The 13,873-nt window shown below is 50.2% G+C and overlaps 3 protein-coding genes across 6 annotated transcripts in view; 1 reads left to right on the top strand and 2 right to left on the bottom strand.

Annotated features, from left to right (window-relative positions):
• Window positions 1-5,789: 5,789 nt before the first annotated feature.
• Window positions 5,790-8,217, bottom strand: Timm29 (translocase of inner mitochondrial membrane 29). Its single transcript, XM_038321918.1, has 2 exons — window positions 7,975-8,217; window positions 5,790-7,896 (listed from the first exon to the last, which is right to left on the bottom strand). Exons 1-2 carry the CDS (start codon window positions 8,114-8,116, stop codon window positions 7,208-7,210), a joined length of 831 nt encoding a protein of 276 aa, XP_038177846.1. The 5' UTR covers window positions 8,117-8,217; the 3' UTR covers window positions 5,790-7,207.
• Window positions 8,206-13,016, top strand: Yipf2 (Yip1 domain family member 2). Of its 2 annotated transcripts, XM_038321916.2 has the most exons (10): window positions 8,206-8,307; window positions 8,442-8,499; window positions 8,800-8,957; window positions 9,038-9,118; window positions 9,974-10,061; window positions 11,221-11,337; window positions 11,415-11,581; window positions 11,663-11,845; window positions 11,930-12,057; window positions 12,138-13,016. In XM_038321916.2, the coding sequence occupies exons 2-9, from the start codon at window positions 8,469-8,471 to the stop codon at window positions 12,038-12,040; spliced, it is 936 nt and encodes a 311-aa protein (XP_038177844.1). In that variant the 5' UTR covers window positions 8,206-8,307; window positions 8,442-8,468; the 3' UTR covers window positions 12,041-12,057; window positions 12,138-13,016. The 2 variants fall into 2 exon arrangements, with proteins under 2 accessions (XP_038177844.1, XP_038177845.1); XM_038321917.2 differs by lacking the exon at window positions 8,206-8,307 and having other exon boundaries at window positions 8,314-8,499.
• Carm1 (coactivator associated arginine methyltransferase 1) overlaps window positions 12,223-13,873 on the bottom strand; it is a 42,464-nt gene continuing 40,813 nt past the window's right edge. Inside the window, exons 15-16 of one of the 3 annotated variants that reach the window (XM_038321914.1) lie at window positions 13,788-13,856; window positions 12,223-13,658 (exon numbers count right to left, since the gene is read on the bottom strand). In XM_038321914.1, coding sequence (XP_038177842.1) covers window positions 13,519-13,658; window positions 13,788-13,856 — 209 coding nt within the window. In that variant the 3' untranslated portion in view covers window positions 12,223-13,518. Of the gene's footprint in view, window positions 13,857-13,873 lie in introns of all 3 variants that reach the window. The other 2 variants (XM_038321913.1, XM_038321915.1) reach the window with 2 other exon arrangements.

Genomic DNA, 13,873 nt, shown 5'->3' with positions numbered 1-13,873 from the left:
ACAGAGGCTTCACGAGCCTTTCCCATGAGGTCAGCAGGCTTGGACAAAGCAGCTCAGTTGTGAATTGCGTCTCTGGTGCCCTCTGCCTGGCTGTCTAAGAACAGCAGGAACATGTTTGCTCTGGACTGGCCCAGAAAGGGGAGATTAAGGTTTAATCTTATTCTGCCTGGGATCCTGGAGACATGGCCCAGCAGTTAAGAACAATGATTGCTCTTCCAGAGATCCTGAGTTCAATTCCCAGCACCCACATGCTCACAACCATCTGTAATGGGATCTGATTACCTCTTCTGGTGTCTGTGAAGAAAGGTCACTCATACACTAAATAAATCCTGGAACTAGCTCTTGTAGACCAGGCTGGCTTCAAACTCAGAGATCTGCCAGCGTCTGCATCCTAAGTGCTGGGATTAAAGGCATGCATCACCACCGCCTGGCTTACATGAAATAAATATATTTTTTAAAATATTTATTTTATTATGTAAACAATATTCTGTCTGTGTGTATGCCTGCAGACCAGAAGAGGGCACCAGACCCCTTTACAGATGGTCATGAGCCACCATGTGGTTGCTGGGAATTGAACTCAGGACCTTTGGAAGAGCAGGCAATGCTCTTAACCTCTGAGCCATCTCTCAGCCCCGAAATAAATATTTTTTAAAAAGAACATCCATCCTGGATGGAGGGACTGCTGGGCAGTGAAGAGCACTGGCTGCTCCTGCAGAGGACCTAGGTTTGGTTCCCAGCACCCACATGGCAGCTCACAACTGACTCCTGGTGATCCACTGTCATCTTCTGACCTCCCTGGGCAACAAGTGCATGAATGGTGCACATACACACATACAGGCAAAGGGGGAGGCAGCAAGATGGCTCATGTTGTAAAGGCGCTTGCCACCACGCCTGACCTGACAGTCTGAGTTCAACACCTAGGACCCACAAAACAAAGAGCTGATTCCCACAGGCTCACATTGGTCCACGACACCATACACACAAATAGACATGTGTATAATAAATAAATGTAACAAAAGTTAAAACAGAATAGTTTTGATATCAGCATGTGTTGGTAGAGTGCTTAGCATACACAGAGCACAGAATTGGATCTCCAGTCCTGTGTAAAATGGGCACGGTGGTGCACAGCTGAAATCCTGGCACCCTGGAGGTGGAGGCAGTAGGATCAGAAATTGAAGGTCATAGATAAGATGGGGGTTAGCCTAGGCTACAAAACCAATACAAAGCAGAGTGTGGTAGCACATTGCTTTATCATTAAACTTTTATATAAAAATGTTTATGTATGTGGTTTGCCTACATGTATGTCTGTGCACCATGTGCATGTCTGGTGCCTGCAGAGGCCAGAAGTGATCCAGATCCTTGGAACTGGAGTTATGGATTGTTTTACCAAAGCTGGTACCCAGAACTCAAACAATAGCTCAAATACATGCTCTTAGCCACTGAGCCAACTCTTCAACCCCAGCTCACATCTTTAATCTCAGCATTTGAGAGGCAGAGGCAAGGTAATCTCTAATGAATTCCAAGCTAGTCTGGGAACATGGCCAGTCAGGGCTACACAGTGAGACCTGGTGTAACAACGGAGACAGTGATCAGTAACTTCCTCCTCTTAGAGGTCAATAGTGACCAAACTGGCTTTGAAGCTTTTGGGTTGGCCTTCTCCATAGTTAGCTGCTAACAGTTTCCAAGGAGTTTATGCTACCCCCTGCTCTCCACTTCACAGCCCCTTCAGCTCATGTGAAACATGCCCTGGTTAGAAGTCACAAGTGGCTTCAAGCATTGCTGATGTATGTAGTCCTCTTTCATACTTTCTTGTGTGTCTGTGTGTGGTGTGTGCACCCATATGAAAGTCATAGGACATCAGGTTTCCTCCTTTATCACTTGTTCTTATCCCCTTGAAGCCTAAACCTGGAGCAAGCCTGAGCAGTCCTGTCTCCCTTGACAGGGATTTGAACTCAGGTCCTTATCTTGCATAGCAAGTTACTCTTACCCACTAAGCATCTGTCTTAGCTTAAGTGTTTTTCTTTTTCTCTTTTTCGTTTCTTTTTTTCTTTTTTTTTGGGGGGGGGGCGCAGGGTTTCTCTGTAGCTTTGTAACTAGCTCTTGTAGACCAGGATGGCCTCAAACTAACAGAGAGAGATTGGCCTGCCTCTGTCTCCTGAGTGCTGAGATTAAAGGTGTGCACCACCACCACCCCGGTTTAGTTTAGGTTTTTATTGCTGTGATAAAATACCATGACCAAAGGCAATTTGGGAAGGGAAGTGTTTATTGCAGTGTCAAAGAAGTCAGGGCTGAGCCGGGTAGTGGTGGCGCACGCCTTTAATCCCAGCACTCGGGAGGCAGAGGCAGGTGGATCTCTGTGAGTTTGAGACCAGCCTGGTCTACAAGAGCTAGTTCCAGGACAGGCTCCAAAGCCACAGAGAAACCCTGTCTCGAAAAACCAAAAAAAAAAAAAAAAAAAAAAAAAAAAAAAAAAAAAAAAAAAGTCAGGGCTGTAACTAAAGCAGGGCAGAAACCTGGCATTAGGAGCTGAAGCAGAAGCCATGGAGGTATACTGTTTATTTGCTTGTTCCCTGCCTTGTTCAGCCTGATTTCTCAGAGCACCCAGGACCACCAGACTGGGGTGGCCCCACTCACAATGGGTGGGCCTTCCCATATCAATCACTAATTAAGCACTACAGGCAGAAGCTGGCCATCTTGTAGAGGCATTTTCTCACTCGAGAGCCCCTCTTCCCAAATGACCCTAGCTTGTGTCAGGCTGACCAAACTACTAGTCAGCATGCGGCTCCCCAAACCCCTCTACTACTGCTGGCCAGGTCCACTGAGATGGCTGAGTGGGGAAGGAAACATGCTTGTTGGGCAACCCTAACAACCAGAGTTCAATGCCTGGAACTAATGCAAAGATAGAAAGAGAAATGATTTCCATATGTGCACTGTGGCACAAGCACACCAACAAACGAAGTTTTAAAAATTAAAAAAAGGGTGGAGAGTTGGCTTAGTGGTTAAGAGCATTTGTTGCTCTTGCAGAGAACCCAGGTTCTACTCCAGGTAACCTCTGGCAGCTGTCAACTGCCTGTAACTCCAGTTGTAGAGGATCCAACACCCTCTTCTGACCTCTGTGAGCACCAGACACACATGGTGCAGACACACATGCAGGCAAAACACACATATACACAAAATAATGAATATTTCCATGAGAGACATATCACCTTGCCATCAGTGGGCCTTACGGCCCTCCCCAAAGTTGACTATGTATTTATTAGTCAGGGTTCTCTAGAACAGAACTTATAAGCTATTCTAATAAATCCCTGGTGTGGGAGGTCCTTCTGTCTATGTGTTGCTTCTATTGATTAATGAATAAAGAACTGCTCTGAGCCTATGGCAGAGAACAGAACTAGGTGGGAAAGCTAGACTGTATGCTGAGAGAAAGAAAGGTGGAGTCAGAGAGACGCCATGGAGCCACCAAAGATAAGACACTGGGAACTTTAGCCAGTAAGCCACAGCCATGTGGCAATACACAGATTAATGGACATGGGTTAAATTAATATGTAAGAGTTAGCCATTAATAAGCTAAAGCTAATGGGCCAAGTAGTTCAAGGTCATCCTTGGCTACATACCAAGTTCTCTATCAACCTGGGATACGGATTTTGTCTCAAGACAACAAAAGGGCAATATTAGAATTTTGGCCCAAAGCCTTAGGTCGGTAACTGAGCAGGACTAGAATTTAGAAAACTTTTTCAATTATGTATGCTGTTTAGGTTGTGTAAGAGTGCTGGAACATGCCATACTGAAGGTCAGAGGATAACTTTTTGGGCATTTTTACACACTGAAGCATGACTTGGATGTTGTACTTAAAAAATATTTGTGTGTGCATGTATGTGCTCACAAGCAAGCGTGTGGAGCTCAGAGAACAACCTGCTGAATTATCTCCTTCTATCAAGTGAGTTTTGAGGCTCTATGGCGAGTGTCTTTCCCGGAGCTACCTACAGCCCTAGCTGTGGCTGTCATCTGGACAAGACTCCCCAAGACAGGGCCCATCCTCCTCACCGTGAAGATTTGTCAGTAATAGCTGCTGGAGGAAGGAGGAACAATTTCTTTAGTGTCAGTGCTGAGGCTTCCAGGAGTCTATAAGCAAGTTTAAACTCACAGGACATGCAAACAGAAGTGCTAGTTCTGGAGAGGTAAAAGGTAGTTCTAGGTTAGTTCAAGGCCAGCCTGATCTACAGAAAGATCTAGGCCGGCTAGGATTACATCCTGAGAACATCTCACCCCCCCCCCCCCCCCCCGCCCACACACGCTAGCTGGGAAGAGAAGAAGCAATAGACAGTAATGGAAGGTGAATAAATAAAAATACTTTATATGCACATAAGAAAATGCTTTAGCAGGGCAGTTGTGGCACACGCCTTTAATCCTAGCACTCAGGAAGCAGAGGCTGTCGGATCTCTAAGTACAAGGCCAGCCTGGGCTACAAGAGCTAGTTCTAGGACAGGCTCCAAAGCTACAGAGAAACCCTGTCTTGGAAAAAAAAATGCTTTAATGAATCTTATTACAGATCATTAAAATGTGCTAATTAAAACATCTAAATGAGAAAATGTGAACTTTTTTAAAAAAAATAAAGTTTATTATGTACTGTGTTCTGCCTGCATGTGTGCCTGCAGGCCAGAAAAGGGCACCAGATCTCACTGTAGATGGTTGTGAGCCACCATGTGATTGCTGGGAATTGGACTCAGGACCTCTGGAAGAGCAGCCAGTGCTCTTAACCTCCAAGCCATCTCTCCAGCCCTGAAAATGTGAACTTTTTTGAAACCTTTATTACAGTTTATTTTGTGAGCATGGAGGTTACAGGAAAACTTGGAGGAGTTAGTTCTCTCATCTTACCAAGTGAGTTCTAGGGCATGAACTCAGGTGGTTGGGCTTAGGTGAATGTGCCTTCTTCTGTGGAGCAGCCTTGCCAGTCCCTAAAATATGGATTAACATCCTCATTTGGCCAGATTTGGATTTAAGAACTACCATACGCCAGAGGTGGGGCACCTTTAATCCTGTACTCTTGAATATCAGGACAGCCAGGTTTCCACAGAGAAATCCTGCCTCAAAAAAAACCAAAACCCAACCAAACAAAAGAACTATCACAGTGTCAGTACATCAGATAATGGAAGAAAGAGGCAAAACACATGGCACCAGGACTGCGGGTAGTGAAGTCCAGGCACCACAGCCAAACCCATAGCAAGGATGACCCTACTTCTACTGACTAGTCACAGGCCACTTGACATTGGTAGACTTGCTTTCCTAATATTTTAGCTTGAAATGGATTACTAGAACCTTGTCAGATTCAACCTATGTGTCCCAACTTGTTCCTTTCCACAGAACTGTTTCCAGCATCCCTGCAGCGTGATGACATAATACTACATGTAGGCTTTGGGATGAGACTACACTCCATCCTTCTGCCATGCTTCCAACAGCTGCCATACACATAGACAGTAAAGTCTGCTCCCCTCCATACCTACCTCCTATATTGACAATATACAACATTACTAGTTAAGAGAAGCTACGTCAGTGGGGTGGTGGTGGTGCACGCCTTTAATCCTAGCACTTGGGAAGCAGAGGCAGGTGGATTTCTGTGGAGGTCAGCCTGGTCTACAAGAGCTAGTTCCAGGACAGGTTCCAAAGCTACAGAAAAAATTACCTCAAAAAACCGGAGGGGGGGAGGAGAAGAGAGCGAGAGGCTAAGTCGAAGGGCCTTAAGGACTACATAAAGAAATTATCAAAACAAAAAACCCCAAGAAGACTGGGGGTACAGGGTTTGTCTACTAGCACAAGACAAATGAAATGTATTCAACAATAATACAACAGAAACATTTCACCCTCCATTTGGGACATGTAGCCAAGAGGATCATTCAGTTATCCTTTACTACATACTGATTTTGAGGCTGGTCTGGGCTGTGGGAACATGTTTCAGAGACAAATCAAACCAAAAAATAATAATAATTCAAATTTCAGAGGCAGTTATCTGTGAGTTGAAGGTCAGACTGTTCTTCATAGCCAATTCCAGACACTGTCTCAAACCAAACCAAAGCCTACAACAAACAAAAACCCAAACAAGCACATCTCAGCTACAACTAAAAAAGAATCATCTGAGGCTGGCCACTGTGGTACAGGATCGTAGTCTCAACCTTGGAAGGCTATTTAGGAGGGTCATTTTTTAAAAAAATATTTATTTATTATGTATACAGCATTTCTTCCATGTATGTCTGTAGGCCAGAAGAGGGCACCAGACCCCATTACAGATGGTTGTGAGCCACCATGTGGTTGCTGGGAATTGAACTCAGGACCTTTGGAAGAGCAGGCAATGCTCTTAACCTCTGAGCCATCTCTCCAGCCCCTGGGAGGATCGTTTTTTAAAAGTGCGTGTTTTGTCTGCACACACGTCTGTACAATACATGCCTGCCTAATGCACAAGGAATTCAGAAGAGAAAGGTCGGATTCCCTGAACTGGAGTTATAGATGTTTGTGAACCCCTATGAGGACAAGGAGATGTGAATCAAGGCTCTCCCCTCCGGAAGGGAAAAGCAGTCAGTACTCTTGAATATTGAGCTATCCAGCTCCTGGAAGGTCCACTTGTGCCCATGAACTCTAGACTAGCCTGGGCAACACAGCCAGATCTTCCTTAAAAATTCATATAAACACTTGAAAAAGAATGTGGATATGTGAACGGTCTTAAGATCTTGGGAGTCACTGGCAATCAGGATGTCTTTGTAGCCCCATGAACAGGACTTACACATGGGCTACGTAGATACACTGTGGTGGACTGGAGCTCAGGCAGGATTCAGGGGCAGTCTAGGCCATATGGGAATCCTGGCCTCAAAAACCAACCAAATAAACAATAACCCCAAAACAAAAGTTCATTTTTGTTCTGTCTTGCAGTGCTGAGAACGGAAGCCAGACTAAGCTAACCAAGTGCTCAAGCACTGAAGGACAATTCCCAGGTACAACAGGCTACACGATACAGGCTCCCTACTCATAGCCCTGGTGGTTACAAACACAACAGTCACATGCTCCATCTCCAAGGCCAGGAAGGCTTTCAATCAGCTTCAGCTACTGGGGAAGCAGTCCCTCAAAACCACAGTGAGTGGGGTTCATCTCCATCTCATCCACTGCATCATCCATGGCCAACAGTTTGCCTGAGCCTGGAGATGTGGGAGCTCCTTGGGCTTCATCTGGAAACCCCGGATTGCACCAGTGAATCGGCCTCTCTCAGCGCCAGTCTATCCTTTCTCTCCTTCTGCAACACTTGCTCTTCCCACAGCGCCTGGTCCACCTGGTCATCGGTGAGCACGACCGGCTTGAACTTCTCCTCGAACAGCCTCTCGTTGGCCTCAGAGTGCAGATGGTGGGGCCCGACGACGCGGAGGTGTGCAGGAAGGTGGAGAAACTCGTCGTCGTTGATGTCGCAATCACGCATGCGGTTCTCCAGGACCCACCAACGGCCCATGAAGCCCACGTCGAGGACCCGGCCGGGGAAGTCGATCCAGCGTGGCTGCAGGTAGCGGCAGCGGGCCTGGTAGAGGCTGGCCTGGGCATCGAAGGGCGCCTCGTACACCAGCGAGCAGAGTCCCAGGTTCACGTGGCGCAGTCGCCCGCGGCCTTTCAGCCACAGCAGGCGCTGCAAAAACGCTTCCGAGTGGCGGTTGCGAGTGGTCGGCGCCAGCAGCAAGAGAGACCCCGACGCGTCGAGCAAGGCCTCCTCGAAGACCGTCTCACTGGGTGCCAGGGCACAGCAGGCCGCGGCGCCGCCCAGTAGCCCAACATACACGGCCGCGCGGGCTGGTTGGGCACGGGCCGCGGCCGCCGCGTCTCCGCACGCCTCGGCGTAATCTCGCAGCAGCGCGCGGGCCCAAATACCTGAGGGAAAGAAGCACTTAAGTGACAGTGATTCAGTCGCTCGGGCCACCAACCCTGCCGCCTTCTGCCACTACTCACCCAGTCGCACCCACATCCCTGGCTTTGCCGCCACCGTCGCGGAACCACTTGCTTCACTGCGCCCACTGGAGCAGAATCTCCTCAGAGCGTCTGTCACCATCCTTTTCCTGCAGTCCGTTGGCCGAGTGGAAATGTATAACATCGGAATTAAAAGGGCTGGAAAGTGCCTCCTGCGCAAGCGTAAAACACCGGAAGTAGTTTCTTACTGGAAACCTCTAGGAGACGGACTAGCGCCGGATGTTGCCGTTGCGTGGAGAAGGGTAAACTCTGACGGGTAGGCTGCCCGCGCGCACGCGCACGGAGCACGGGCCACGCCAGCTTAGGTGGACTTAGGTGAGGAGGGTGGGGTGTGCCTGCAGAGCCCTGGCGTGGAGCTGGTTTCATTCCGTGTTAGACTCCCGACAGGACTCGAGGTGGGAGCAGCAGTTCTGAGGAGGGATGTGGGACTGATGCAGTTCTGTTTACAGAGCGCGATGCGGTGACGCCTCTCAATCATGGCAGCGACTGACGAACTGGCCTTCCATGGTGAGTGGGGCCCGGAAGTGACCTGAGCTCCTACTCCTGTCCCAGGCTAGAACCCCAGGTTCATCCCGGACTCGATCCCTGCTCCCACTGTGAACTCAGAAGCACATCAGACCCTTCAAGTCTGCCCAGGAACTAAATTGAACCCCATATTAGTGATGGAACAGACTTCCCTATGCGTCAAAACGGAAGAAACTCAGTCCTTAGGGGAGGGTAGTGAGGCAACCCCAGCCCAGGTTGGTGAGAATGGACCAAAGGAATTTTCAGACTCCAAACACGGGTGCCCATATTCTCTGTCTGCAGAGTTTGAGGAAGCCACAAATCTTCTGGCAGAGACTCCAAATGCAGCTACCACTAGCCAAAGTGATGCGCTGACCTCACGAGAGCATGTGGCTGTGGTTATGGAATCAGGTATTGGCTATGGAGCCGAAGAGATGGAGGAAGACGGTGACAAGACATCGGTGAGTCTCTTAGGAACCCCATGCCCTGCCTGTCTTTACCCTGGCTGAGCAGGCAGGTCCTGAAAGTCTGTGTCTTGTAGCTTCTACAGGAAGAAAAGCCACAGCCGAGATTCTGGACGTTTGACTACTATCAGAGCTTCTTTGATGTGGACACTTCCCAGGTGAAGCCTGGGATATTGGTGGCAAGAACGTGGGAGTTGCTTGAGTTTAGCCACTATATTTGGGGCACTGAATTTGGATGGAATATGTGTGTGGTGGGGCTGGGAGGCAAAAGTGGGGTACAGAGTAGATGGGGATGGGTGGGTGGGTCTCCTAAAACCAGTGTCTTGGTATGTTTCCCAGTTAGGCCTTGAACAACTAGGCTTAGAGTGCTTCTCTTGTCTCAGGCTCCTGTGTAGCTAGGGCCACAGCAGGCACCACGAGGCCTGGATGCAAGCCCTGTTAATGAGCTGAAGTTTGGGTCTTGGCCCGAGGCAATGGGAAGTCATGGAAGACTTTAGGGAGATGAATGAGAATGAGCAGATATGAATGTGGAACACAGGCCAGCCTCTGATAACCCCCCAGGTCTACTGAGGGCACATTCTGGAGATGGAGGAGGGAAAACACCCAGAACTTATGGCCTGTCCTTACTGCAGTGTGTTGAGAGGGGCCAAGGAGATGGCTCAGCAGTTTAAGACCGCTGACTGCTCTTGCAGAGGACCTGAGTTCAATTCCCAGCACCCACTTGATGGTTCACAACTGTAACTCCAGTTCCTGGGGACCCCACACCCATGGCAAAACATCAATGCACATAAAATGAAAATTAAAAAATAAGTAGAGAGACTTTAGAGTGTGGTGACATATCAGCAGAAACTAGAGGCTAAGACCTCAAGCCATAGAGACACTCCATGAATAGCCTGGAGGGGACAGCCGAGCTTGCTCAGTTAGGATGTAGTGGCAAGACAGTAGAAGTCTGCAGGGGTATTGCCTCTCAGAACGCTAGGATACTCATTCTGGACCCTGGTTTTGCTCTCCAGGTCTTGGACCGGATCAAAGGCTCGCTGCTGCCCCACCCGGGCCACAACTTTGTGTGGCACCATCTTAGAAATCGGCCTGACCTATATGGTAAATGAGGCTGTATGTTTGACTCAATGGAATATTCACTCAGCAAGCATGGGACTGTGCCAGGCCCAGAGCAGGACTGTCAGTCATGAAGAGTGAAAATTTGTATTTAGTTAAGGGAGACACCAAGACAGAAAGCAGAAGGTGGTAGGTAGAGCTCAGAGGATGAGGCATTGTTGCCTGGTATAGGGAAGTCAGGAAGGCCTCTGAGTAGGGTAGGCAAATGAGTTTGGTTGGCATTGGTGGAGAGAGGCTTAGAGAGGACCTGCAGTTTCTAGACCCGCATGGTGGAAACACAACTGAGCTGCATAGTGGCATAGGTCACTGGAGTGGAAGGAGCAGCTGGAGAGGTCATAGGTAGGGGGTGAGTACACTGGTCCCATATCGTTGTGAGAAGAGATTTTGATGAAGTATTTTTAAGGTCTCCTCTGACACTGCTGAAATTAAGGGTAGAAGGCAGCAAGAACAGGCAGGGTACAGACATCACAGCGGAGGCTGTTGAGTGCAGAGTGGTTGGTTCTAAAGAGTGCCCCACAGGGAAGAGGAGTGGGAAAGGCCAGGGTGGCTTTCTACTCAGTCCACCAAGAGTAAGTTGCCATGGGTAGATAGGAAAAGCTGGGCAGGTATGAGGAACAGATCAAGGGGCTCAGGATACCCATGTGAAGTTCAAACGTAAGTATAAAGTTTGGGGCCCTGGAGCAACTTGGGAGTGGACAGCTAAAGATGGCATTCATAAAGCTTCAAATCTGGACAAGATCCTGCACCAAGCCTATTCTACCTGTAAAGAACTTTGCCAAGCTGGGCGGTGGTGGCGTACGCCTTTAATCCCAGCACAGAAGGAGGCAGGCAGATCTCTGAGTTCGAGGCCAGCCTGGTCTACAAGAGCTAGTTCCAGGACAGGCTCTAGAAACTACAGGGAAACCCTGTCTCGAAAAACCACCCCCCCCCTCCCCAAAAAAAAACTTTGCCAGAGAAGAGAAAAAAGTCAAGTGCTTGAGGCACTCTGGCAGGCATTTCCAGAAAGACAGGATGGGCCCTGAGTCAGGTCCTCAGTGATCTGGAGAGTCAAATGGGGTCTGGGGTTTTACCACACTTGAAACAAGACATAGCCAGCTACCTTTCCTAGGACTGATGGACCTGGAACTCCATGTCCCCTTTGCAGGACCCTTCTGGATCTGTGCTACCTTGGCTTTTGTCCTGGCAGTTACTGGCAATCTCACTTTGGTGCTTGCACAGAGGCGGGATCCCTCCATCCATTACAGCCCCCAGTTCCACAAGGGTAAGCTGGTGGTTGGGCTTAGCTCCTGACTGCCAGAGCCCCAGGGCATGCAATGACGATCCACTTTGCATTCCTAGTGACTGTAGCAGGTGCCACCATCTACTGCTATGCATGGCTAGTGCCACTGGCACTGTGGGGCTTCCTCCGGTGGCGCCAGGGCACAAGGGCGCACATGGGGTTGTACACCTTCCTGGAGACTGTTTGTGTCTATGGCTACTCACTCTTTGTCTTCATCCCCACAGTGGTGAGTGTGGCTTGGCCCTGGGAACTGGTGGGAGCTGCATGGCACACCCTGTATGGTCACCAGCTATACTTGTCACACTAGGTACTATGGCTTATCCCAGTGGAGTGGCTGCAGTGGCTCTTTGGAGCACTGGCTCTGGCCCTGTCAGCTGCTGGGCTGGTGTTCACACTGTGGCCTGTTGTCCGAGAGGATACAAGGCTGGTGGCTATAGCTCTGCTGTCCGTTGTAGTGCTGCTTCATGCTCTCTTTGCGCTAGGTTGTAAGGTAGGTCCAGGTGGTCCTCAGTAGGGCTGTGGAGTGGGGCTTGCTGCCACCCAACTACACATTCACCCTGCGATCTCTCTGCAGCTGTACTTCTTCCAGCCACTGCCTCTGGAACATGTACAAGGACCGCAAGCCAAACCTCTATCTCCCAGTGTCCTGCTGCCCACCTCAGCCCTCTCCATGACAACCTTCTAGGAAGGCCAGGCCTGCAGGTGAGGGACCAGTTTCTGTTGTGGCTAAGGGTCCACCTTCTTGCCCCTGGAGCCACTCCTAGGAGTCTCTTCTTTTCCAGGGCAAACCCAAGGGCCGCTACCTATCCTCCCTGTGAAGACTGGAGGATTCTTGGACCCTGGAGACCACCCTTCTACTTTGCAGGCTTTTCTTACAAAGCGAACACTTTTATTTTCTATGCAAAGGTGATCCAGAGAATTTATATAAAGGTGGGGAGGGGCAGCCGAGCAGGGAGTATTACTGATGGACAGAAGAGCCCGGTTTTCCAGCCTGCCTGTGGGCCATTTCCCTGACAGGTCAGGGATGGCACAGGACAGATCCAGCCATCGCCAGGAGTACCTACAGTAGGCATAGGCCCAGCCTGGGCTCTGGCCACTGAGGTGGGTGGAGACTCTAGGGCAAGGGAGCAGGGGAGAAACTGCCCTTCCTTGTTTGCTTTTCTTCTTTTTCTGTCTGGAGGGAGAGGTCCCTTCTAGGCCCCTTTCCAGGGATGCTGTCTTGAGAGGAGGAAGTAGAGCACGAATGTGGAGTGCGACATAGGCCCATGTTAGCTGTCATGGAGAGTATGCCCTCCTTCCTTCTGTGACAGATCCTTGAGGCTTTTGTCTGCCCCAGTGGCCCTCAGTGACTTTCCCTTTGGGCTGCCTGTTCCAGCTTTTGGTGAAGGGGGACCTTCAGGGCTCAGGACAGGACAGTAGCAGGAAGCAGGGGCTAGAGGCCTTTGGACAACTGGGTGTTTTTGTACATTCAAGTGTGAGGTGAACCCTTTGGTGAGAGGGGGTGATGCCCGCCCTGAAGGCTTGACAGGCCACCCCTCACCTAGAACCTCTGGGCCTACGGACAGGGGCTGCTGGCTGGGCCCGGCCAGCCGGGTTTCTCAGAGGGTCTGTGGGTTGACACTGGTTCTTTTCGTAAAAAAATAAAATTAAAAAAAGCAGCATGTCACGTCCATGGTGACCATGTGGCCTGGTAGTTGAAGAAGAGGTCCAGCTGGCTGTGCTGCTACCCCAGGTGAGGGGCAGGTGCAAGGATGGGTTGGGGGATGGGTTCTGCCAGGTCTTGTAGTGGCAGCTGCTGGCTTCCTCCTGCCTGGTCAGGCGCAGCTGTGTGTGTGGGATTGGGTGAAGGGAGCTTGCCTCTTCCAGTAGATGTCAAAGCCAGGTCAGGTTGGAGAGGGCAGAACAGGATGAGGGCTGCCACAACAGGATCTCATGTAAAACATGGCAGCGACACGCGCTCAGGGCCAAAGGGTGGGCTGGGGGTACTTGAGGGCAGCGGCGACATCGTGTACAAAAGTGTCCAAGTTCCCATAGCAAAGAGGGCTGTGACCGGGTGTTCACGCTTCTCCAGAACAAGGGGGACAGCCACCGGCTGCACTGGGCGTGGACGTCATTTGGTTTCCTGGTGCTGTCAGTGCGCAGTGGTGTTGCATCTGGAGGCACCTAGCTCCCGTAGTGCATGGTGTTGGTTGGGATGGACATGGGTGAGGCCATGGAGATGGCGGGGCCACCCATGGTGAACTGGTTGTTGACTGCATAGTGGGCACTGGAGCCACCGCTGCCTCCTTGGGCACCTGAGGAGCCTGTGGGGCAGGTCATGGGCACTGAGGAGCCAGCATGACCCCTAAGCCTGCCTGGCCCCCACTGGTAGCTTGAGCGTGTGCGCAGGCCAGGCGGGAGGCCCCCCGCCCACGGCCCCGCTACCCTGTTACCTTGGACAATGCCCGTGCTCATTATGGAGCCCATCCGGGAGTGGGTGTGATTGACAATCCCTGTGTTGGCTGTGCAGCGACAGGGA

This window comes from Arvicola amphibius, chromosome 3, assembly GCF_903992535.2.
Source record: "Arvicola amphibius chromosome 3, mArvAmp1.2, whole genome shotgun sequence".
NCBI classification, from domain to species: Eukaryota; Metazoa; Chordata; class Mammalia; order Rodentia; family Cricetidae; genus Arvicola; species Arvicola amphibius.
Note: the sequence above shows the minus strand (reverse complement) of the source record. Positions and strands in the feature narration are given on the sequence as shown.